Raw genomic sequence first — 24,538 nt, 5'->3', positions numbered from 1 at the left:
GCATTGCATAGCTAGTGTGGAACTGTCCAGAGGGAGTCCACGCCTGAGGGCAAGAGAGCACTAAGGTTGGACAAGGACTATGGTTAGCCAAAGTGGGGTCATTGACTAGCCAAAGTGGAATCCTTTGCTACAGAGGCTACATTTCAATTCTGGGTGTGGCTGCAGTGTACAAAGGGGGTCAGATGACCTAGAAAGATACAATGGCAGCATCTCCTAAAATTTAGGGAACTGCTATTTGAGACCTGAAAACGTGTTTGCGTCATTACCTCCGGAATGACAAGGGGAACATTTTCTTACTCTGCCGTGAAGTCAACTGGGCAACCGATTGGGAGATTTTTAGGCGGCAACCCCGAAACGGGAAATAGGCTGTAAATGTGCCAAGTGGCACATTTCTGTGCACTTTCCTCATGCATGAAGAAGTGGCGCTGAATTTGAAGGGAGAAGGGGCTCATTTGCAGATTTTTGTCACAGGTTAAGAGCTATGGAGTGCTTCCTTTCCCTCCTATGTACATTGCGGTGCCAGGAGTGATGCCCTGCACACTACGCATTGCCCTCTCTCTCCCCTATGGCAGTATGTTATGCCCCACTAGTGGGCTTTTCAATTGACCAATGTACAGTTGTGTGGGTTCATGCGCGATTGCCGAGGCAAGAGCCTCTTGCACAGGTACTGGACTAGCTAGCGGCTAATCCCCCGCAGGTACAGGTGAATTCGGAGAGGTTTCATGCCAGAAATCTCGTCCAATTCAAAGGGCAAGTAGCCCTACAGGTGCGGGAGCTCGAGGACTTGCTACGGATGCGACCGGCACGCGAAACAGAGCCCGAAACAGTAAATTACAGCCTGCTGTGTATTTTTACAGGTTTAGGGTTTTGGCCCTAAACGGTCCCTAATACCCCCAGGAGGTTCAGGGACGTGAGGGGACCGCAGTACAGGTGAGCTGACGCATTTTTGGGACTGAAAACAGAGAATTCAGCGTGCTGCAGATTCTCGCCAGGTTTTGAAAAGTGCCCGTATGCGTCGGGAAAGTCAGTCAATGCGTGGGAATACTGACTGTGAAGTGTCCTAGTACAGTTATGCTGCCGACATCGGGCCGGAACAATTGAAATTCAGCCAAGCTTGTGCGGGGCAGCTTGTAGGGAGCCACAGCGTTTATTCCCTCTTTTAAACAATAAAGAAATACCGAAAGGGGCGCCTAAGTTAGGGGCCAATCTGGTGTCGGTCTTCTCATACAGGTGCAATCTAGCAGCTTGTATCCCTTTCCCCTTTGTTGTGTCTTGAAAGTACAGGTAAAGTGGGCGACAAATTAAATGGGTGAAAGCAAATAAGGTTTAAGTTTAAATTCTACCGCCCTTTTTGAAAGCACAGGCCGGTTTCATGGTTCCATCCCCGGGATTAAATCACTTTTTTCCATAGAAGTGAGCCTTGGTCAGGTTGGGCTTGAAGACACAGGGGATCATAGACCAGACACAAGATGATGTGACTGAAGAGCTTTCCTCTTCACAGGGTCAACAGACACATGAAGTGGGTGAGTCTTCAAGACCACCACAGACGGATGATGATATATTCAGGACCCAGTTGGCTACTGTTGTGGCTATGTTCACACAAGTAATGCAGAACTAGCCTTTTTGCAACCTCCTCTTCCGTCTCAGCAAGTTGGGTCACTGGATCATATTCAGCAAGTTGGGTCACTGGATCATATTCAAAAGCCTGTTAAGGCTCGAGCACAGGTGATTCATACTGCACAGTCAATGGAAACACCTGTACACTTGACGGAGAACGTGCAATCTCCACAACCTGTGCCTAAGGTGCAAGAACAGGTGGCTGAGATGCCAGTCTTTCAAGCTGTACCAGTTCAGCCAGCCACTTTTCAGCAGCCTATAGCTGGTTCTATTGGGCAGGGAAGCAACCTACAGGCTATGCAACAGGTCTTCCCACCACCTTCAGTACACCCTGGCTATTTTGGAGGTGGATCGGTATCCCAGAGCATAGCTGGTCATGCACCTGGAAATCAATTTTACACGCCAGGAACAGTATTCGGGGGTGCTCAAACGATGATGCCTAACCCCATGTATGGTGTCACGGGCATGTTACCAAGGTTTCAAACCACTCAGGGCCAATTTGGGATGCCACAGGCAAATTTTGGTATGGCTGGAATTACAAATCAGCAGCCAAATATGGCCTTTCCAGGTCAACTTAATTGCGGTCAGGGAACACAAATGAACCCTAACAGTGTTCCCATGTTTCAATCACTTCCATATGACAATTTAACGCCGCTGGAGAGGCCAACTCCGTACAAAGAAGGTGGCAAAGGTGTGACATTCACGACCTTTACAGGGTTTGATGACAGGAAGAAGGCTCTCTCATTCCTCCAGCAGTTTGACAAGGCCTATGCAAGGGGGAACTTTACAGAGGCTTCAAAGGTCCGCAAGGCAACCACTTTCTTGACAGGGAATGCGGGACAATGGTGGACAACTTTATTGCTGAAAGGGCAAGCTCCGTCCACATGGATTTACTTCAAGCAGATTTTTGCAACAGCATGGTTATCTGATGACTTTAAAGCAGATGTCATGACAGAATGGCACCAGCTTAATGCTGCCACTTGCAAGAATCTGGATGATTACAATCGGAAGTTTTGGAAATCTCTACTTCCAGTAACTTCCTATAGGTTTGTGCCATTGACAGAACAGATTGAAAAATACTGTTGTGGCCTACCCAAAGGATTGAGAAAGTACTGTACGAAGACCAAAGTCGCTACTTTGGCGTAGCTCATCAAGGTAGCAAACACTGGCAGTGGTTTGCTCACGGGAGAAGATTCTGAATTCAATACTGGCGTCAAGGAAGGATCAGCCAAAAAAAATTCAGCGAAGAAGCACGTTCCCAATGAGGTTCCTAAAGGGACTCAGGAGCCAACCAACGCAGGGAAAGGCAAAGCTACCGTTGAATCAGAAAAGGGACCAGCAAAGAAATGGAAGAGACGTTTCCTCGCAAGTCAGAAGAGCAAAAGAAGGTCCTTAGGTCAGAGAACAAATGCTTCATCTGTGAGCAGCCTGGCCACATTGCTTACAATTGTCCTACAAAGAAAAGGCCAGCTTATTCTGAAGACAAGGAGGACAGGAAAGGAAAGAAGCCCATGGCTGGTCTAGTGCCAGATATGGTGGGCGACAAGCCAAATTCAGATGCAAGTGAGCTTTGCAGAACATGGGGAAAGGTCAAGGATCAAACGGTGCTTATCTTCTTTGATCCAGGTGCCAAAGCCAACTTCATTTCCCCAGAATTGGCTTCAAAGTTGGAAATCAGACCTAGAGAGATGGGGTATACAGCAGAGGCAGATTTGGCATGTCCTGGCCATATAGAGGCTGTGACACCCATCGGAAAGTTGCGCCTACATATCCAGTCCTATGTAGATGCTGAAGAATTTTCATACCGCTGGACGGATGTGATGTGTTGTTAGGTATTCCTTGGTTGTTTCGTGTACAGGGAATCATGGATGCCTACAACAAAAAGATCACTATACAGAGCAAGGGAAAGACTCACATTCTGGATGTAAAGCTTAAAGGGGAGTCTATTCCCATTGTATCAGCTTCTGTTATTACTTCTGTAATGAAAAAGCATCTTTCTGCGTACTTGGTTTTTGCACGTGAAGTGTCAGATTGTGATGAATCAAATTTATCTGTGCTAGATAAAGAAAGGTCAATGTTTTTACAACAATATAGTGATTGTTTTTCCAATTCATTACCGTCTCAATTACCGCCAGAGAGACCCGAGGACCATGTGATAGATTTGGTACCAGGCAGTAGCCCACCAAATAAGCCTCCGTATAGGGTTAGTGCGGCTCAGCACACGAGCTGTTAGAAAAGGGTCTGATTCAGCCCAGTTCATCCCCATTCTGTTCTCCAGTGTTGTTGGTGCAGAAAAAGGATGGCTCATGGCGTATGTGCATCGACTACCGTGCACTGAACAAGAATACCATCAAGAATAGGTTCCCTATACCTAGAATTGATGATATTCTGGACAAATTAGAAGGAGCAGCTATGTTTAGCAGGATAGATCTAAAGAGTGGGTACCATCAAATCCGCATTAGATCAGAGGATGTGCACAAGACTGCTTTTAGAACGACGTTTGGCCTTTATGAATTTTTAGTGATGCCCTTTGGTCTCACAAATGCTCCTGCTACGTTCAATAGGATGATGAACAGAATTTTCCGTCCACACCAGCAGTTTGTTGGTACATTCTTTGATGACATGATAGTATACTCAAAGAATGAAGAGGAGCATAGGCATCACTTGGCCATTGTGTTCAAAGAGCTACGCAGTCATAGGTTGCTCATCAATGCAAAGAAAAGTGAATTTTTTCTAGAAGAGATCCACTTTCTGGGACACATTGTCTCAAAGGATGGTGTCAGAATGGATCCTGCAAAAGTTGAAGCGATCAAGTCATGGCCAGATTTGAAGACGGTGCACGATGTCCGAAGTTTCTTGGGACTATGCTCCTATTACAGAAGGTTTATCCGAAATTTCGCTAAGATTGCTTCACCTTTACATGCTCTTCAAAAGAAGGCAGTCAAAGAAGGCAGTCACCTTTAAATGGACACAGAAAGAGATTTCAGCTTTTAATCTCTTAAAGGAAAAGATGACTTCAGATCCAGTCATTGTGTTGCCAAATCTTAGGAAGTCATTTGTGGTCCAGTGTGACGCCTGTGGTAGTAGCATTGGTGCAGTGCTAATGCAAGATGGCAGGGTAGTAGCCTATGAGAGCAGAATTTTGCAAGGGCCAGAGATGACCATGCAGGTCTATGAGAAAGAGTTACTGGCTGTGATTCATGCGCTCTTAAGTTGGAAACACTACCTGCTAGGTGCAGATTTCGTTGTCCAAACGGACCATCAGACCTTGCGATACTTCTTGACACAGACAAAGTTATCTGAGAAGCATATGCGATGGGCAAATATCTTGTCCATGTTCCATTTTCAGATTGTGCATGTGGAAGGCAAGAAGAACGTTGTGACTGATGCCTTGTCAAGGAAGCCACAAATTTCAGCTGTGTCAATTCCTTATCATCATGAACTTGATGATATGAGAGAACAGTATGCAAATGATGAAGATTTTGCAAGGGTTTGCAAGGGTCTTCGAGCAACTAATGGATGGACAACGTCATGAACACTATCTTCTCAAAGATGGGTTCATGATGATGCATGGCAGATTGTGTGTCACAAAGCCATTGCGACGCAAAGTTATGGAAGAGAGTCATGTCCCACCGTATGCAGGGCATCGTGGTATCGATGCTACAGTTAAAGCGGTTGAGACATTCTTCTACTCGCCTACATTGAGAAGAGATGTGGATGCCTTTGTGCGAGAATGCCTAATTTGCTAGAAGGTCAAGTTTGACAGGCAAAAGGCACCAGGGTTATTGCAACCACTACCTATTCCAGATAAACCATGGGAAAGTATTGCTATGGATTTTATCTTTGATCTTCCGAGAACGCAGACAGGAAACGATGGTATTTGGACCATTATTTGCAGATTCAGCAAACAAGCTCATTTTATTCTTGTCGGGAAGAAGATAAAACCAGATCAGATGGCACGCTTGTTTATGAGCAATATTTTCAAGTATCATGGCATGCCACAGTCGATTGTTAGCGATTGTGATCCACGCATGACAAGTTTGTTCTCGAGAGGCTTGTTTGAGAATATGGGCACCACGCTCAAATTCTCTTCGTCATTTCATCCTCAAACAGATGGGCAGTCAGAAGAGGCAAATTCTAATGTCCTAGATCTGCTGAAGTGCTATGTGTCGGAGCATAAAGGAAAGTGGGAGCAGTATTTGCCATTGGTAGAGTATGCATACAATAATACAGTGCATTCATCAACTGGCATGGCACCTTTTGAGATAGTTGAAGGTGGCAAGAAAGTTCCTCCCATACTGCATACAAAGAACAAGATATTTGAAGCAGATAAGTATGTTCAGGACATGGATGAAATGTACAAGAAGGCAAAGTGGCCTTAGAAAAGACTCAGGCAAAGCAAAAGAAAGCAGCTGATCGTCACCGTCGTGAAGTGGTATTTTCACTTGGTGATTGGGTGCTTCTACGCTTTGAAAAGGCAAGATTAAAGAAGATGAAGGGAAAGGAAAGACTATTGCCAAAGCTCAGCATGCGTTACTATGGGCCTTTTCAAGTGTGCGACATAATCAGTGATGTTCCATATAGGCTGAAATTGCCTGACAGTTGGAAGATTCACAATGCGTTTCATGTGAGCCTTCTCACACCCTATGTGGGTGATGTGCCAGAGGATATGCAAGCTAAAGATCAGCCGGAACTCGAGGAACTTGACGAGATCTTGGTCCCGGAACAGATTTTGGCACATAAAGAAAGAAAAGTGAAAGGCAAGGTTGCTAGGCGTTACTTGGTAAAGTTCAGAAACTATCCACCAATGGATGCTAAGTGGATAGAAGAAGGTGAACTTGCAGAGTCACCAACTGTGTTATCACTTTACCTTGAAGCCTTCGATTTGCAACCTACCTTGACCCCTTGAGTTTCAAAGCTACATGGATTGTCAGTGTGACAATGGCTTCTAAAAGAAATGATGTACATGGTATTTAAAGTGAGCTCAAATGACATACCTGTTACATGAATGTTAGAGCTGTACAGATTGCCAGTTTGGCAATTGCTCTTATGGAATGTCCAAAAGTTTGGTTAGTGCTATAGAAGTGAGTATTTCTTGTCAGTTTGTCAAGGATACAGTAATTGCTTCTATTAAAGGGTACATGTGTAACTGCATTCTTAAACTGTTCGTTTGGGTATGCTCGAAAGTGTTACTGGGCTCAACGTGTACTATAAGACAGTGGCAAAATGTCTGGCTATCATTTTGTCATTGGAAAGTTAGTGACTCAAAGCAATGGCAGAGTGCCAAGCTACCACTACGTCATTGGGACAGGGTTCACAAGCAAGCAATACATGTGTCGACGAGGTGTTGAATACACCAGGGTTGACAATGAGCATGTATGTGTCGTACATGTGTCGACAGGTGTTGAATACATCAGTGTTGACTGCAAGCATGTACGACATAGATGCAAACGAGGACGTTTGAGATTTCAAGAGGGGGGTATGTCACCAACGTGTGACTACTATCTATCCTTTTTGTTGATTTCTTTCTTATTATTTATTTACTTTTACTTTTTGGAAACACCCCTCGGGAAATCTAACTGCCCTGCATTGCATAGCTAGTGTGGAACTGTCCAGAGGGAGTCCAAGCCTGAGGGCAAGAGAGCACTAAGGTTGGACAAGGACTATGGTTAGCCAAAGTGGGGTCATTGACTAGCCAAAGTGGAATCCTTTGCTACAGAGGCTACATTTCAATTCTGGGTGTGGCTGCAGTGTACAAAGGGGGTCAGCTGACCTAGAAAGATACAATGGCAGCATCTCCTAAAATTTAGGGAACTGCTATTTTGGGACCTGAAAACGTGTTTGCGTCATTACCTCCGGAATGGCAAGGGGAACATTTTCTTACTCTGCCGTGAAGTCAACTGGGCAACCGGTTGGGAGATTTTTAGGCGGCAACCCCGAAACGGGAAATAGGTTGTAAATGTGCCAAGTGGCACATTTCTGTGCACTTTCCTCATGCATGAAGAAGTGGCGCTGAATTTGAAGGGAGAAGAGGCTCATTTGCAGATTTTTGTCACAGGTTAAGAGCTATGGAGTGCTTCCTTTCCCTCCTATGTACAGTGCGGTGCCAGGAGTGATGCCCTGCACGCTACGCACTGCCCTCTCGCCCCCCTGTGGCAGTATGTTACGCCCCACTAGTGGGCTTTTCAATTGACCAATGTACAGTTGTGTGGGTTCATGCGCGATTGCCGAGGCAAGAGCCTCTTGCACAGGTACTGGACTAGCTAGCGGCTAATCCGCCTCACGTACAGGTGAATTCGAAGAGGTTTCACGCCAGAAATCTCGTCCGATTCAAAGGGCAAGTAGCCCTACAGGTGCGGGAGCTCGAGGACTTGCTATGGATGCAACTGGCACGCGAAACGGAGCCCGAAACAGTAAATTACAGCCTGCTGTGTATTTTTGCAGGTTTAGGGTTTTGGCCCTAAACGGTCCCTAATACCCCCAGGAGGTTCGGGGACGCGAGGGGACCACTGTACAGATGATCTGGCGCATTTTCGGGACTGAAAACAGAGAATTCAGCGTGCTGCAGATTCTCGCCAGGTTTTGCAAAGTGCCCGTATGCGTCGGGAAAGTCAGTCAATGCGTGGGAATACTGACTGTGAAGTGTCCTAGTACAGTTATGCTGCCGAAATCGGGCCGGAACAATTGAAATTCAGCCAAGCTTGTGCGGGGCAGCTTGTAGGGAGCCACAGCCTTTATTCCCTCTTTTAAACAATAAAGAAATACCGAAAGGGGCGCCTAAGTTAGGGGCTAATCTGGTGTCGGTCTTCTCATACAGGTGCAATCTAGCAGCCTGTATCCCTTTCCCCTTTGTTGTGTCTTGAAAGTACAAGTAAAGTGGGCGACAAATTAAATGGGTGAAAGCAAATAAGGTTTAAGTTTAAAGTCTACCGCCCTTTTTGAAAGTCCAGGCCGGTTTCATCTACCGGGAAATCCGATCTTTTTCTCGCGGCACTTATGGATTCCAACAAGAATCAATCGACTTCTTCTGCATCTGCGAATGCAGGAGGAGATCACGAAGAAGATTCTCATGATCAAACAGAGGAAGAGTACGGCCCACCTCGGTTTACTCAGTTCGAGATTGAAGAGATGGAACATTGACATCTAGTTGACGAGGCAACAAAGCAGATTATTAAAATTGCAAAGGATACGAAATTTGCAAAATGTCTCAGCAATCCATCGCAGACGTACACATCCAGTGGCAAAAAGCCAGAGAACCACCCATCAAACCGGCAATCAAAAAACCTCCTTCTCCGAGGATGTTTACAGAGCAAGAATTACAAGAGGTGGTTCAGACACAAATCAACCGGCTTTTGGACGCAAACAACAAATCCAAAAAGCACGAGAAAAAGCACAAGAAAGGGACTGACTTCTCAGGTTATTTGGCAAGAAAACAAAAGAAGCGTGTACAATTTGAAGGACTACCAAGTTCTTCTTCATCTTCTTCTTCTAACAGTTCTTCTAGCTCTTATGACTCGAGCGAGGAAGACTAAAAAGGTAAAAAGCAAAGCTTCGGAAAGGGCAAGAAGAAGGCAAAGAAGCCCAAATTTCGCCCAGTTTCTGATAGTTCTACAGAGGAGTCGTCCTCGGGCAGTTCGGACTCCAATGATCACATGTTTTATGCAAAGAAGAAGCATTTTTACATAGCCAACCAATATGACTTTCTCGAAGACAAAAGCAAGAACGTGAAAGAATTCAAAGAAGGTGGACAATCGATTATGAATCTTTTCTCGGTTCCGAGATGCTCCTTCGACACTGGCCTGGCGGAGTTTCGTGCCTAGAGATATTGGCCCCAAAGACTGGCGCCCCTTTCGGTATTTCTTTTTGTATTAATCTCACTTCAAAGTACAAGAGTGCGGGCAGGCGCTCACACTCAGACTCTGCGTCCAAATGCTCTGAGTTGTGAGGCCTACCCACTTATTTAGAGAGTACAAGGGTTGCCAAAAACAGAGCCCCAAAAGCTAAAATCAAAAGCCCTTTTAAAATAAAGCAAGAGCTTCCTTTATTTCTCTCTCAAGCCTTGGCAAATAAAGCAAAAAGCTTTTTAAACAAAAGCTCTCTCTCTCTCTCTCTCTCTCTCTCTCTCTCTCTCTCTCTCTCTCTCTCTCTCATTCCTTGCGTAGGAAATAAACCATCGCCCAAAAGCTGCCAAAATCCACAATTCATGCCGCAAATCACGAGGGTCCGTACAACGGCCACGTGTCACCTGCTCTGCACTTTCCGGGACTGGCAGCCACGTCATCATTTTTTCCGGGTTGTGCAAGGTGTCTGTGTGTGTACACACAGGCAGCCACGTCATCACTTTGTGACATACCCCCTCTTGAAAGCATTGTAATCGCCCTCGATTACGCCTGCAAAACAGACAAAAGCCATAAACTGCCTTAGAAGACACTCACTGTTAGTACCAACGCACTAGGAACACACATCCAGCACATGTACCAATCAACAGTCACATCACACAACATCACAGGATATCACTAGACATCACATGACATTCAACATTCATTCGGATCTTAGACCATGATTGATCGGCAATGTAGCTAGCAATCGCATCTAGATCCACTCAGGACCTCATCGATGCCCGATTGACTAAACCCTATTGCAACCATGTCTATTCGAGATCATTTAGACCAAAATGCTGCATTCATTTCGTCTATTAGTTCTTGCACTTAAAAACAAGTCAAGAACAAATCAGTTTCATATTCCGGAATTCCATTTCATAAAGTCATACAGCAAAATACCGTCAGCTCTCAGTATCCCTGAAGCTCAAAGAGACATTTGTGACTCTAGTATTCTAAAAATCAAGGCATCTGTTGGCAAAGGAGCGAAGTAATTCCCCTCTTGTGCATCCCACTCCACCAGATCTGCGACCAAGCTGAATTCTGGGTTCCATTTGGAATAGACTATGCTAAACCAAAAGCTTCAAGGTAAAGGTTCACAATCTGAGGAGTATCTGCTAGGTCCTCCTCCTTCATCCACTTCGCATCCAATGCAGGACAGTTCTTGAATTTAACCAAGAACCGCCTTCTTACTTTACACTTATTCTTTGTGTCCTTATGTGCCAAAATCTATTCAGGAACAAGACTCTCCTTGTTTTCTTCCACTTCGGGTTGCTCATTGGGCTCCCCATCTTCGGACACATCACCTTCAAAAGGTTTCAAAAGACTCACATGAAATGCATTGTGAATCCTCCAAGTGTCAGGCAGTTTCAATCGGAAGGAGACATCATTGATCTTTTCAGAGATATGGAAAGGTCCGTAGTATCTCATACTAAGCTTTGGAAAAAGCCTCTCCTTTCCCTTCTTCTTTCTCAGGTGTGCCTTCTCAAAATGTAAGAGCACCCAATCATCCTCCTTCAATTTCAAATTGCGACGATGGCGATCCGCTGCCTTTTTCTGTCTTTCTTGAGATTTCTACAAAGCCTCGCGGACCTTGGCAAAAGCCGTGTCTAAGTCGCGCGTATACTCATCAGCTTCAAAAATCATATCTTTCGTGCTTAGGAAGGGTGGAACCTTCGGAGCACCTTCAATAATCTCAAATGGCGCCCTCCCCGTCGAAGAGTGTATCGTGTTATTGTAGGCAAATTCCACCAAGGGTAGATACTTTTCCAATTCAGTCTTCTAATCCGAGATATAAGACTTCACTAAATCTAAAACCACTGAATTGGCAATCTCAGATTGTCCGTCAGTCTGCGAGAGGAAAGATGACAAGAACTGCAACCGCGTGCGAATGTTCTGCCAAATTGCCTTCCAAAACAAACTCGTAAATCTGGGGTCCCTGTCGTAGACAATCGTCTTGGGCATGCCATGTAATCTCAAAATCTGGGCCACAAACATTCTCGCTAATTGATCCGGCTTGACTGTTTTCTTCACTCAAATGAAATGAGCTTGCTTGCTAAATCTGTCAATAACAGTCCAGATACCATCGTGACCACTCTGTGTTCTCGGGAGATCAAAAATGAAATCCATTGCAATACTTTCCCAGGGGCGGGTGGGTATGGGCAAAGGCAGTAACAATCCCTGTGCTTTATGCCTGTCAAACTTGACCTTCTGGCATACCAAGCAATTGCGCACAAACTCGTCCACATCCTTCTTGAGTCTCGGCCAAAAGAAATCTCTCTACCCCTCTCATGGTGGTAGCAATTCCTTTTCCCTCAACGGCTGTGTAACGCACAACATGGTTTTTCTCATCAAGTAGCCGTCCCGAATGGAATATCCCGCAAGTGTCTCCCCATCCCGTATCCATGTTAAAATGTCTGCAAAATTCGGATCTGTGGCATACTGGTCGACCATATCCTCGAAGCTCCTATTGTGAATCGCGGAAATAGCCAAAACCAATGGCTTCGGAAACAAAGCATCTGCCACCACATTTTTCTGTCCCTGAACATGGACAATCTGGAAGTGAAATTCTGACGAGATGTTCGCCCACCGCATCTACTTTTCCCATAGCTGCTTCTGTGACAAGAAGTAGCTTAAACTCTGATGGTCTGTAAAGACAATAGAATCCGCTCCAAGTAGATAGTGAAGCCACTGTGTAAGAGCATGGATAACCGCCAAAAGCTCCTTTTCATAAATCTGTGTTGTCAATTCCGGCCTTAAGAACAATCGGCTCTCGTAAGCAATGACATGGTCTTCTTGCATTAAGACCGCACCCAGACACGTCTGTGGGTCCCCACGAGAAAGGGACTCCTTTCTGAGTCAAGATATGCAAAGGGGAAGCAGCCACTGCAAACTTTCGAATAAACCGCCTGTAGTACGAACGCAGTCCCAAGAAGCTTCTAACTTCATGAACATTCTTCAAATCGGGCCAATCACGGATAGTCTCTATCTTGGCCGAATCCATTTGCACTCCTGCGCTGCTGACACAATGTGTCCCAAAAAGTGTATCTTTGGTAGGAAAATTTCACATTAATCACTAACTTGTGATCTCGTAATGCCTGAAAGACCTGAAGCAAATGATCCCTATGTTCTGCCTCATTCTTGGAGAAAACAATGATATCCTCAAGGAAAGTGCCAACAAATAGCCTGTACTCTCTAAAAATCGTGTCCATCCAATTAAATGTCGCAGGAGCATTGGTTAAGCCAAAAGGCATCACCAAAAACTCAAATAACCCAAAAGTCGTCCGAAAGGCCGTCTTGTAGACGTCTTCCGACGCGATTCTGATCTGATGATATCCACTCTTTAAATCAATCCTGCTAAAACACGAGGATCCCTGTAATCTGTCGAGTATACCATCGATCCTAGGAATCGGAAATTTGTTCTTGATGGTGATTTTGCTGAGAGCTCTATAATAATGGCACATTCTCCAAGATCCGTCTTTCTTTAAAACCAACAACACTGGGAAGCAATACGATGAAGTACTAGGCCGGACAAGACCCTTTTCCAAGAGGTCCTTCACTTGGTTCATAATCTCTTCGTTCTGTGCTCGGCTCACACGATAAGGTGGCCGGTTCGGTGGTGTGCTTCCAGGTATCAGATCAATAGTATGATCTTCAGGACGAGCAGATGGTAACTCGCCTGGCAGGCCCTCTGAGAAGCAATCGGCATGAGAGTGGAGAAAATCTTCGCGTTCTTTATCAAGTTTAGACATATTTGTCCTATCCTCATCACTCAACTCTTTCATAAAGATCGAGTAAACAAACAGACTGGATTTCATTAACTTTGAAATGGCCGAAGCTGATACAATAGGGACAGACTCGCCTTTAAGTTTGATATCAAGTACAATTGTTCTACCCTTCTTTGTAGTCAATGTCGCTTTCCTCGCCCGATAGTGGACCACTGCGTTGTTCTTGTGGTACCAGGGAATTTCCAAGAGAACATCACAACCTTCCAAAGGTATTATGTAAAAGTCCTCATGCCCCAAATTCCCCCGACAATGCAACCGAAGATTGTCAATGACAGGTGTAATGGCTACGTCCCTGCCGAGTGCCGCTAGAACTGTCTTGGCAAGTGGTCCCATCCAATCGGGAGTGATCTCGAGCCGCACCGCCAATTCCGGTGAAATGAAGTTGGCCTTGGCTCCTCCATCAAAGAAGATCAGGGCTTCTTGGTCTTTCACTTTGCCCCAAGCTCGGCAAAGTTCTGTACTTTCGTCCATCGTGTTGGGATCGGTCCCACGCAATTTGGAACCAGTCCTGTTTTCATCTTGCCTTTTCTTCCACGGTCCTCAGCTGCTCTCGAACTCTCAGGCCTTTCGTCGTCCTTGTCATTCTGTCCTTTCTGTGCCTTTTTAGGGCACTTCGCGGAGATATGTCCAGTTTCCCCACATCCAAAGCACTTCCCTTCCCTGATGAAGCGAGCCAGCTCCTGAGGAGTAAGCTTAGGTCGTACATCTTTCTTTCTGGATTGCTCTTCCTTTTTCTACTTTCATTTGTCGAAGTCTGTTCTACTTTCATTCTACTTTCATTTGTCATGATCTCATCGGTGGGGGTAGGTCAAACAGCCAGAGTGAACGGCAAAACCCCGTTTCGCATGACTCATCAACTCTTGAATAGAAGCTGACTTTTGTTTCAAGCAGTGATCTCGGATCTCCGTAGGAAGACCCAAGGTAAACCGCTCAATTTGTTCCTTGAACGAGATCTTCTTGAATGAAGAGGCGGGTAGAAAAGAGCTCCAGAATCTCTCACAATAAGCGTCCACTGTATCCTTCTTGGTCATCCGCAGATGGTTCCAAGCAGTTCGTATGTCGCGTTCATACTCTCAAGTCAACCAAGAAGAAATAAAAAGCCTCTTGAATTTCAGCCATTTAACTTATGGTTCCAAGCAGTTCGTATGTCGCGTTCATACTCTCGAGTCAACCAAGAAGAAATAAAAAGCCTCTTGAATTTCAGCCATTTAACTGGCGCAGTCTTGTTTAATAGAAGCGTGGACCACCAAGTTCGAGCATTCCCCTTAATGTAAGTGGCAGCTCTCCGAATCTTAGAGTGCTCTAAGTAACGCCCTCCCGCGAAAGCGATGTCAAACTGTTGTACAAAAGACAAAGCCTTCAAAGCATCTCTATAACCAGAAAACGTGTCAAATTTAATTGATTGACCACCTTCCTTAAACTCTCGGACTTTCTTGCTTTTGTCTTCCAGAAAGTCATACTAGTTGGCTGTATAAAAATTCTTCTTCTTTGCATAAAAGCTGTTGTCATCAGAGTCCGAACTATCTGTAGATGAGTCCTCTGTAGAACTGTCAACCACGGGGCGAGATTTAGACTTCTTTGCCTTTTTCTTGCCCTTTTCGAAGCGTTGCTTTTTGCTTCGCTTTTTGCCTTTTCTGTCTTCTTCGCTCGAGTCAAATGAGCTAGAAGAACTGTCAGAAGAAGAAGAACTTGGTACTCCTTCAAATCGAACACGCTTCTTCTGTTTCTTTGCCTTTTCAAATGTAGACTGATGACCCAAATAACCCGAGAAGTCCGTGCCTTTCTTCTGCTTTTTGTCGTGCTTTTTAGCTTTGTTTTGCATGTCAAAAAGCTGAGCAATTCGTGCATCAACCACCTCTTTTAATTCTTTCTCTGTATACTTCCTGGGGGTAGGAGGTTTCTTGAGAGCGGATTTGGGGGGTGGTTTTGTGGTCTTCTACCACTGCGTATGAACCTTATCGCGCTGGAGTAGGCAGAGGCGGGCCATACTCCTCGCGTGAATCTTCATTGTGATCCCCTCCCGCATCTCTGGATGCAAAGGGAGTCGACTGATCCTTGTCTAAAGCCATAGGTGTTGCGGAAAAAATTTAGGGATCGGATTTCTCCTAGAAGAGAAATCGGCCGTGCTCTGAGACCATTGTGACAGACTTGGACACTCCAAGTCAAGAATCTACAACAACAACACACTTGAAAAACAGTTCACAGTTCACAATTGATTCGATATTGGCCCGGCGGAGTTCCGTGCCTAGAGATATTGGCCCCAAAGACTGGCGCCCCTTTCGGTCTTTCTTTTTGTATTGATCTGAGTTCAAAGTACAAGAGTGCGGGCAGGCGCTCACACTCAGACTCTACATCCAGATGCTCTGAGTTGTGAATGACCTACCCACTTATTTAAAGAGTACAAAGGTTGCCAAAAGCAAAGCCCCACAAGTTGAATTTAAAAGCCATTTTAAAATAAAGCAGGAGCTTTCTTTTTTTCTCTCTCAAGCCTTGGCAAATAAAGCAAAAAGCTTTTTAAACAAAAGCTTTCTCTCTCTCTAATTCCTTGCGTAGGAAATAAAGCATCGCCCAAAAGCTGCCAAAATCCGCAATTCACGCCGCAAATCAGGGGGGTCCATACAGCTGCCACGTGTCACCTGCTCCGCACTTTTCAGGACTGACAACCATGTCAGCATTTCTTTCGGGTTGTGCAAGGTGTGTGTGTGTATGTGTGTACACATGAGCAGCCACGTCATCACTTTGTGACAGCTGCTTGGAACAAAAGTCAAATTCTATTCAAGAATTGATGGTCATGCAAAACGGGATTTTGCGATACATTCGGGAAATTTGATTTACCTCACTGATCAGATCTTGACTCAGAAAACCCAACAGACTTCTGACAATGAAAGTAGAAAGAGAAAGAGTTTCCAAGAAAATAAAGACAAGGATACACGACCCCGACTCACTCTTCGAGAGAGGGCCAATTACATCAAAGAAGGAAAGTGTTTTGGATGCGGGGAACATGGGCACGTCTCCGCGAAGTGCCCCAAAAAGACACAGCAAGAACAACATGAAGACAGGCTAGAGAGTTCGAAAGCAGCCGAGGAACGTGGCCGAAAAAGCAAGATGAAAGTAGGACTAGTTCTAGATAGCATGGGTACTGACCCAAGCACGATTGATGAAAGTACAGAACTTTGCCGAGCTTGGGGCAAAGTGAAAGATCAAGAAGCCCTGATTTTCTTTGATGGAGGAGCCAAGGCCAACTTCATGTCACCTGAATTGGCGGCACGGGTTGATATTACACCCGATTGGACGGGACCACCAGCAGAGGCAGTTCTAGCGGCACCCTGACGGGACATAGCAATTACACCTGTCATTGGCAAACTTTGGTTGCATTGTCAGGGGTATTTGGGACACAAGGACTTTTACATAATGCCCTTGGAAGGTTGTGACGTCCTCCTAGGAGTCCCTTGGTACCATAAGAACAATGTCGTGGTTGATTATCGGGCGAAGAAAGCGACTTTGACTAATGAAAAGAGCCGAAAAATTGTACTTGATGTGAAATTGAAGGGCGAGTATGTGCCTATTGTATCGGCTTCGGCCGTTTCCAAATTAATGAAATCTAGTTTGTTTGTGTACTCGATCTATTTGAAAGAGTTAACACAAAACGAATATGTCTGAACTTGATAAAGAACGCCAAGATTTTCTCCACACTCATGCCGATTGCTTTTCTGAGGGCCAGGGGCGGGTGGGTATGGGTAAAAGGCTGTAACAATCCCTGTGCTTTATGCCTGTCAATCTTGACCTTCGGACATACCAAGCAACTGCGCACAAACTCGTCCACATCCTTCTTGAGTCTCGGCCAAAAGAAGTATCTCTCTACCCCTTTCAAGGTGGTTCAAAGGCTGTGTAACGCACAACAGGGTTTTCTTCATCAAGTAGCTATCCCGAATGGAATAATCCACTATTATCTCCCCTTTCAGTATTCAATTGAATTCATCTGCAAAATCTGTTATGTGGCATATTGACCGACCATATCCTCGAAGTTCCTATGATGTATCGCGGAGATAGCCAACGGCTTTTGGGACAAAGTATTTGCCACCAATTTCTTATGTCCCTGCACATGGACAATCCGGAAGTAAACTGTGACAAGATGTTTGCCCACCGCATCTGCTTTTTTTTTTCGATAGTTGCTTCCGTGACAAGAAGTAGCGTAAACTCCCATCATCTGTGAAAACCGTAAAATCGAGTCCGAGTAGGTAATGTCGCCACTGAATAAGAGCATGGATAGCCGCCAAAAGCTCTTTCTCACATATCTGTACTGTCAATCCCGGCCTTGAAAACAATCCGCTCTCATAGGCAATGACATTGGCCTTCTTGCATTAAGACCGCATCCAGACTATGACCACTAGCATCACAATATACTTCAAATGACTTCTGCAAATCCGACAAAGTCAAAACTAGTCCCGTAGTCAATTTCTCTTTCAATGTCTGAAGGGCAGTCACTTCTGTGGGTCCCCACGAGAAAGGGACTCCTTTCTGAGTCAAGATATGCAAAGGGGAAGCAAACTCTGCAAACTTTCGAATGAACCGCCTGTAGTACGAACACAGTCCCAAGAAGCTTCTAACTTCATGGACATTCTTCAAATCGGGCCAATCACGGATAGTCTCTATCTTGGCCGGATCCATCTGCACTCCTGCTGCTGACACAATGTGTCTCAAAAAGTGTATCTCTGGTAGGAAAATTTCACTTTTCTTTGCATTAATCACTAACTTGTGATCTCGTAATGCCTGAAAGACTTGAAGCACATGATCTCTATGTTTTGCCTCATCCTTGGAGAAGACAATGATGTCGTCAAAGGAAGTGCCAACAAATAGTCTGTACTCTCGAAAAATCATGTCCGTCATCCAGTTAAATGTCGCAGGAGCATTGGTTAAGCCAAAAGGCATCACCAAAAACTCAAATAACCCAAAAGTTGTCTGAAAGGTTGTCTTATAGACGTCTTCCGGCGCGATTCGGATCTGATGATATCCAGTCTTCACATCAATCCTGCTAAAATAGGAGGATCCCTTAATTTGTCAAGTATTTCATCGATCCTAGGAATCGGAGATCTATTCTTGATGGTGATTTTGTCAAGAGCTCTATAATCGATGCACATTCTCCAAGATCCGTCTTTCTTCAAAACCAACAACACTGGAGAGCAATACGGTGAAGTACTAGGCTGGAGAAGACCCTTTTCCAAGAGGTCTTTCACTTGGTTCATAATCTCTTCGTTCTGGGCTCGGCTCACACGGTAAGGTGGCCGGTTTGGTGGTGTGCTTCTTGGTATCAGATCTATAGTATGATCTTCAGGATGAGCGAATGGTAACTCGCCTAGCAAGCCCTCTGGAAAGCAATCGGCATGAGTGTGGAGAAAATCTTGGCGTTCTTTTGTTCACGTCAAAAAATATTCGACCTTCATCCATCGTTCAGTACTCTCCCAAAAAAAGGGAGTGTACAATCTTTGAACCCTTCGTTTGTCAAAGTCGCTTTCTCGGCCAGTTAGTCAACCACAGCGTTGTTCTTGTGGTACCTAGGGATTTCGAGTAGAACGTCACAACCTTCCAAGGCAATTACGTAAAACTCCTCGTGCCCTAAACACCCATGTCATTGCAAACGCAGTTTGCCAGTGCTCCGTGTAATGGCAAGATCCCGTCCGGCTGCCACTCGAACTACCTTCGCTCGTGGCCTCAGCCTATCGGGCGTAATTCCAAATCGAGCCGCCAATTCTAAAGAAGTTGGCCTTGGCTCCTTCAAAAGAGCTTCCTGATCTTTCCCTTTGCCCTAAAAACGGCAAAGTTTGTACTTTCATTTATTTAATTCGGTTCAGGTCCCATGCAATGTGGTACCAATTTTGCTTTTTATCTGCCTTTCCAGCCACGTCCCTCAACTGCTTTAGAGCTTTCTGGCCTTTCTTCATCTTGTTCATTGAGTGCCTTGTTAGGGCACTTCGCGGAGATATGGCCAGTTTCCCCGCATTCAAAACACTTCCCCTCTTTGATATAGCTAATCCTTTCTCGACGAGTGAGCTGGGGTCGTGCATCCTTTTCTTTCTGTTCTAGGTTGCTCTTTGTCTTTCTACTTTCATTTTTCGAAGTCTATTCAGCTCTTTCCGTCATGATCTCATCTGTGGGGTGGTTAGACTGCCAGAGTGAATGGCAAAACCCCGTTTCGCACGACTCATCAACTCTTGAATGGAAGCTGACTTTTGTTCTAAGCAGTGATCTCGGATCTCTGTAGGTAGACCCAAGGTAAACCGCTCAATCTATTCCTTAAACGAGATCTTCTTAAATGAAGAGGCAGGTAGAAAAAGAGCTCCGGAACCTCTCGCAATAAGCGTTCACTGTATCTTTCTTGGTCATCCGAAGATGGTTCCAAGCAGTTCATATGGCACGTTCGTACTCTCGAGACAGTCATGAAGAAATAAAAAGCCTTCTGAACGTCAACCATGTAACTGGCGTTGTCTTGTTTAATAGAAGCATGTACCACCAAGTTCGAGCATTGCTTAAAGTAAGAGGCAGCTCTTCGAATCTTAAGAGTGCTCTGATACCACTGTAACAGACTTGGACACTCCAAGTCAAGGATCTACCGCAACAGCACAAATAAATACTTCAAAACAGTTCACAGTTCACAATTGATTCGACACTGGCCCGGCGGAGTTCCGTGCCTAGAGATATTGGCCCCAAAGACTGGCGCCCCTTTCGGTATTTCTTTTTGTATTAATCTGGGTTCAAAGTACAAGAGTGCGGGCAGGCGCTCACACTCAGACTCTGCGTCCAGACGCTCTGAGTTATGAGGCCCTGCCTGCATATTTAAAGATTACAAGGGATGCCAAAAGCAGAGTCCCAAAAATTGATAATCAAAAGCTTTGAGTATTTTTAAAAGCCTCATAAAAATTAAAAAAAGGCACTTTCTCTCGTTTTCTCTTATGCTTTAATAAAGATAAAGCAAGAGTCTCTCTCTCTCTCTCTCTCTCTCTCTCTCTCTCTCTCTCTCTCTCTCTCTCTCTCTCTCTCTCTCTCTCTCTCTCTCTCTCTCTCTCTCTCTCCATGCAATGCGTAGCAAAAAGCAATACCCAAAAGCTTAGCTTTTTCCATACATCTTGCCACGTCAGCAACCCAGGGCAAACAGCGCCGCAATTCACGAAAATCCGTACAGGGCAGCCACGTCATCATTGTGCGCAAGATTAAGATGTAGCCAGATTTACTCACGCAAGGGCTGTCCATGCCAAAAAGGGTGCAAGGTGTGTCTGTACACTGGCTGCCACATCACCAGTGTGTGACACCTTGTGTTAGTGATTCCTTTTAGCTTGAATGATGGTTCCTTTTACTTTCCTAAAGAGAGGGAATGAGAGAGAGCGGTAGAGATGTGTAGAGGGAGCGAGAAAGAGAGAGAGAAGAGGAGAATGACACCCGATGGGGTCCCAACCAACCCTCTCAAGGGCCCCCACACCATTGCCGATGTGGTATTTGCTTCAGATTGCGTAAATGGAATGTATACACATGCAATACCTTAAGTGCAGACTCTACTGACTCGAATGGAGAATGTCACCTCGGTAACTCTTCAAGATGAAGCACCTCCAGGACTGATTTGACGCACCTTTGGATCCGTCTCAATGTGGGATTGGGGATGGCCACCAAGGGTTAGATTTGGGGCTGATTTGCGCTCCCGATGTGAGGAATCAAGGGCTGAGAGCTGGCTGTAAAAATGCAGAGCTGGCATGCAAAACGCAGCCAATCTGTCACGTAAACAGGGCTGAAAGCGCAGATCTCGACGATCCCAATGATGGGCAGCAATGGGAGCACTCGATGCGGCGAGGGAATAGCCGAGAAGAGGCTCAATGGGCTGCCAAAGGAACAGATCGCAACAAGAAGGCTAGCGAGTGCAAACTGAACCGATTGCAGTGAGGGAAGGGCTGAAATCTGAAAACGCTAGAGCTAATCTGCAGGTGTAGCAAGCGCTAGGGCTGAAATCTGAAAACGTTGGCGGATGGACCAGAAACCATGGAGCTGATCTGATCCCCCAAAACATTGGAGCTGCTCTGATCCAAAACATTGGCAGACCTCTGGCACTTGCTACAATCTGATGGAAGCGCTAGCTCTAGCTGTCCCTTTATGGGCAAGAATTTCAAGTTATAAACTCCTTTAGGTTGAGGTAGGGCAAAATCTCTATCAAATTCTTATAAATAAAATCATTAGTATGATTTATACATAAGTTTGACAGGGATTTAGTTTTCAGGTGAAACTATGGCACATTTGCCCACCCAAGAATCCGAATGACGCGAGGAATGGCTACATGCACGCCGTGCCAGATGCCCACCGAAGTGTGATAACATCTGTCATAACGCGTGTACAAACCATTTATGCACGAGGGTTCCAAAACTGAAAAATTGGCTCTAGAAGTCGATGAAGCATGTCCACATGGCACACAAAGCCATGTGCACGTGACACACATCTGTTGCACAGATGAGGATTCATCTAGAGCTTCCATCATCTGGCAATCTAGTAGAAGCCCCAAGATGAGCCTCTATCTTTGAGGAGTTACTTGGCGGTTCGAAGAGACATCATACAAAGGACTTGCCATAGTTCGTGGGCAACTAAAGGACATACCCATCTTCATCATCCATTTGGTGTTGCTCTCGCCAATCTTGCCTGGTAGAGGCAAAAAAAGCTTTTCGGTAATGTTGGTGGACATCGGCATTGGTATAGCCATCCATCCACTCTACAAGTATCCATCTGGTTTCCATTTTGGAAATTGGTTCACCCTATCCGAATTGAGGCAGCAAAGATACTTGTTTTCCGGTAATCAATATGGGCATCGTTGATCCACCTTGCAGTCCATTGCGTACGAGTAGATGGCTACAAGTTGGGTTGCTGAGTAACTACTTGCTTCACTTTCTACCACTTCATTCTCTCAGTTGTTTCTCCAGCAAACACTTAAGATCTCTGCTACACCCTGGCAAGTGGGCTGCAGTGTTCAAGGTTGATTGCTCACAGTTTCTGTTGCTTTGGCATTGGTAACTGGCCTCTACAAGCACCCTTTGGTGTCTGTCTCGTGGTGGCCTCCTGTCCCTCATCCTAGGAGGGTTCATTTGCCAGAAAGGAAAATACTTGAAAAGCTATAATTGCTTCATGGTTCTTTTGTTTTGCTATGTTTAATCTGGATTTTTTTGTACTTCATTCCAGAAAGGTTATCCCTTGTTGAAATGTTAAGTACGGACCTATGGTGGGTTCTTTTGCCGGAAAGGAGAAAACTTGAAAAGCTCCAAATGTTTCAATGTCTTGATTAGAAGATGCAAAGAGGACCAAAATAGTGGAACACCCTATGACTTCATTCAACGTTACGGAAACAATAAGACAAACAAAAGGCTTTAAGCTTACCAAAGATCAACATGAAGACAGCTTAGCAAGCAACGGCTAAATATCTGTTTTGTGGCCTCATCATTATTTGCCATCATTTGAGCCTCAACATAAGCCCGCCAATATCTTGCCTGCAGATAGAGTCATATGTAATTAACAAATTGGATGGATAAATATAATAAATAGACAAGAGCTTTTAACAAACGAAAAATGCGACAACAAAATCCTCAAGGCTTCAATTTTTCAGCTATTACAAAAAAGAACAGCCCATGTCTTCCCAGCGCCCCTCTCAAAGTCAAAAAAAAAAAAACAACCAACCACAAAACAGTCTGAAGAAACAATCCATTTTCGGCCTGGCAAGGAATCAGAGCCTCTAAACAGGGCCCAAAAACAGCTGAAAGCACAAATCTGCTCAAAGGACATCAGTAATGCATGCCAAACATGAAAGCATGTAGGCTCCCCACGCCAACTCCCTTGTCAAACAAACCAAAAAACTCAAAAACGAACTGTAGAAAATGTGAGGCATTGAATAAGTCAACACAACACAGTGCATTGTGCTATTATTACTGTCATAAATCACTATTGAGCTTTCAACCTTTAAAACCACCGTAAAGAAGTTTAGAATTTTCTCTTTCAGGCTTATATGTGTGTATAAACGAGAATGTTCTCTAGTAACCACATACCGCTGTCGGAAAATTGGTCAGAAGAAGCTCATAAAGAGAAGCAGCTTCAGCTATTGGCCTTCCCTGTCGACACAAAAGAACCACGATGAGCATTGACATCAAAGAAAGGATTGCTGCTTCATCGAATCAAAAGCTCAGACCTTTTATGCAACTAACCGAGAAAAAACATAACCATCAAGATGCAAGGTGACAATATGATTAAATCGAAAATAGTTTTTGCTAAGGGCAAACACCACCTGCAATTAATTGTTTCATAGAAAAAGACATCCTGCTATTCCAACATCTAATGTAGCAATCACTCTCTGGCTAAGATAGTTCTGAAAAAACTGCATAAAAATTGGGTTCACTCGGGTGGAGCGGCTAGCATCAATGCTATTAAATATGTTTCAAAGGAAGGGGAAAAGAGACCATTATATTAAACTTCACAAGAAAATTCTCAACCATGCTTACTGAATCTCAGCCTGCTGTCTGAAGAACAGCATGACATAAAAATTAGACAAAGTAATTGAGCAATTGCTTCTTGTCAAGCCCTTGCTGATGATCTAAGCCCTAATAACAAGCAATTTTTGTCAGAAAAGTAAGAGTGACAAACTCAATGTACCTGGGCTTCACTGCCAAGCATATTCCATGCCTCTGTGTCATAACGGTCTACCATGATACGCTCCCTTGCACGTCTTTCCTGCACAGACATAGCGTCACCATGAGCAAGAACGTCGGCCATGCCTTTAAGGGCGGATTCGGACTGCGCACGCGCAGCGGGGAGTTGAGCGGCCTCTTCTCTCTCGCTCATTCGCACTGCGCAGAAGGTTTGCTTTCTGCAGCGCTCAGAACGGGAAGCACGAGGGGCCCACTGGCTGCTTGCAGATTATGAGGTCCGGTGATGAAGCCTTGCGCAAAGGTGATGGAGCTTGGCTTCGTCCGGCAGCCTCAGCTATATCTAACAGGGGCATGGGAGAAGGCTCCTGCCGTAGATCTTGTCGCGAAAGTAAACTCCGGTACAAAATCGAGTTTACTTTTTCGATACATTTGCACGTCAAAACTCCATGGAAATGTCTACATTCCACAAGTGACGTGTAAGGGCGATGTGGTTAGACCTCATACTTCAAGTTGTGGGTTCAAGCCTTCCGAGGGGCGGACAAAGGGGGGGAGGGAAACTTGGGTACCCGAGTTTACATTGTCCACGAAACCTCGAGAT

General features: G+C 45.0%; 1 protein-coding gene across 3 annotated transcripts in view; it reads right to left on the bottom strand.

Annotated features, from left to right (window-relative positions):
- The window catches only part of CSTF77 (Tetratricopeptide repeat (TPR)-like superfamily protein), a 130,218-nt gene extending 105,890 nt beyond the window's left edge, over nt 1-24,328 (bottom strand). For 2 of the 3 annotated variants that reach the window (XM_086499373.1, XM_086499374.1), the window contains exons 1-3: nt 23,945-24,328; nt 23,344-23,406; nt 22,682-22,791 (exon numbers count right to left, since the gene is read on the bottom strand). In XM_086499373.1, the coding sequence (XP_086355499.1) occupies nt 22,682-22,791; nt 23,344-23,406; nt 23,945-24,133 (362 nt within the window). In that variant the 5' untranslated portion in view covers nt 24,134-24,328. The remainder of the gene's footprint in view (nt 1-22,681; nt 22,792-23,343; nt 23,407-23,944) is intronic. The other variant, XM_086499372.1, reaches the window with a different exon arrangement.
- Nucleotides 24,329-24,538: the final 210 nt, after the last annotated feature.

This window comes from Adiantum capillus-veneris, chromosome 25 (assembly GCF_014529385.1).
Source record: "Adiantum capillus-veneris isolate H3 chromosome 25, ASM1452938v2, whole genome shotgun sequence".
Lineage (NCBI taxonomy): Eukaryota > Viridiplantae > Streptophyta > Polypodiopsida > Polypodiales > Pteridaceae > Adiantum > Adiantum capillus-veneris.
The sequence above is the reverse complement of the archived record's forward strand: the minus strand, read 5'-3'. Positions and strand labels throughout refer to the sequence as shown.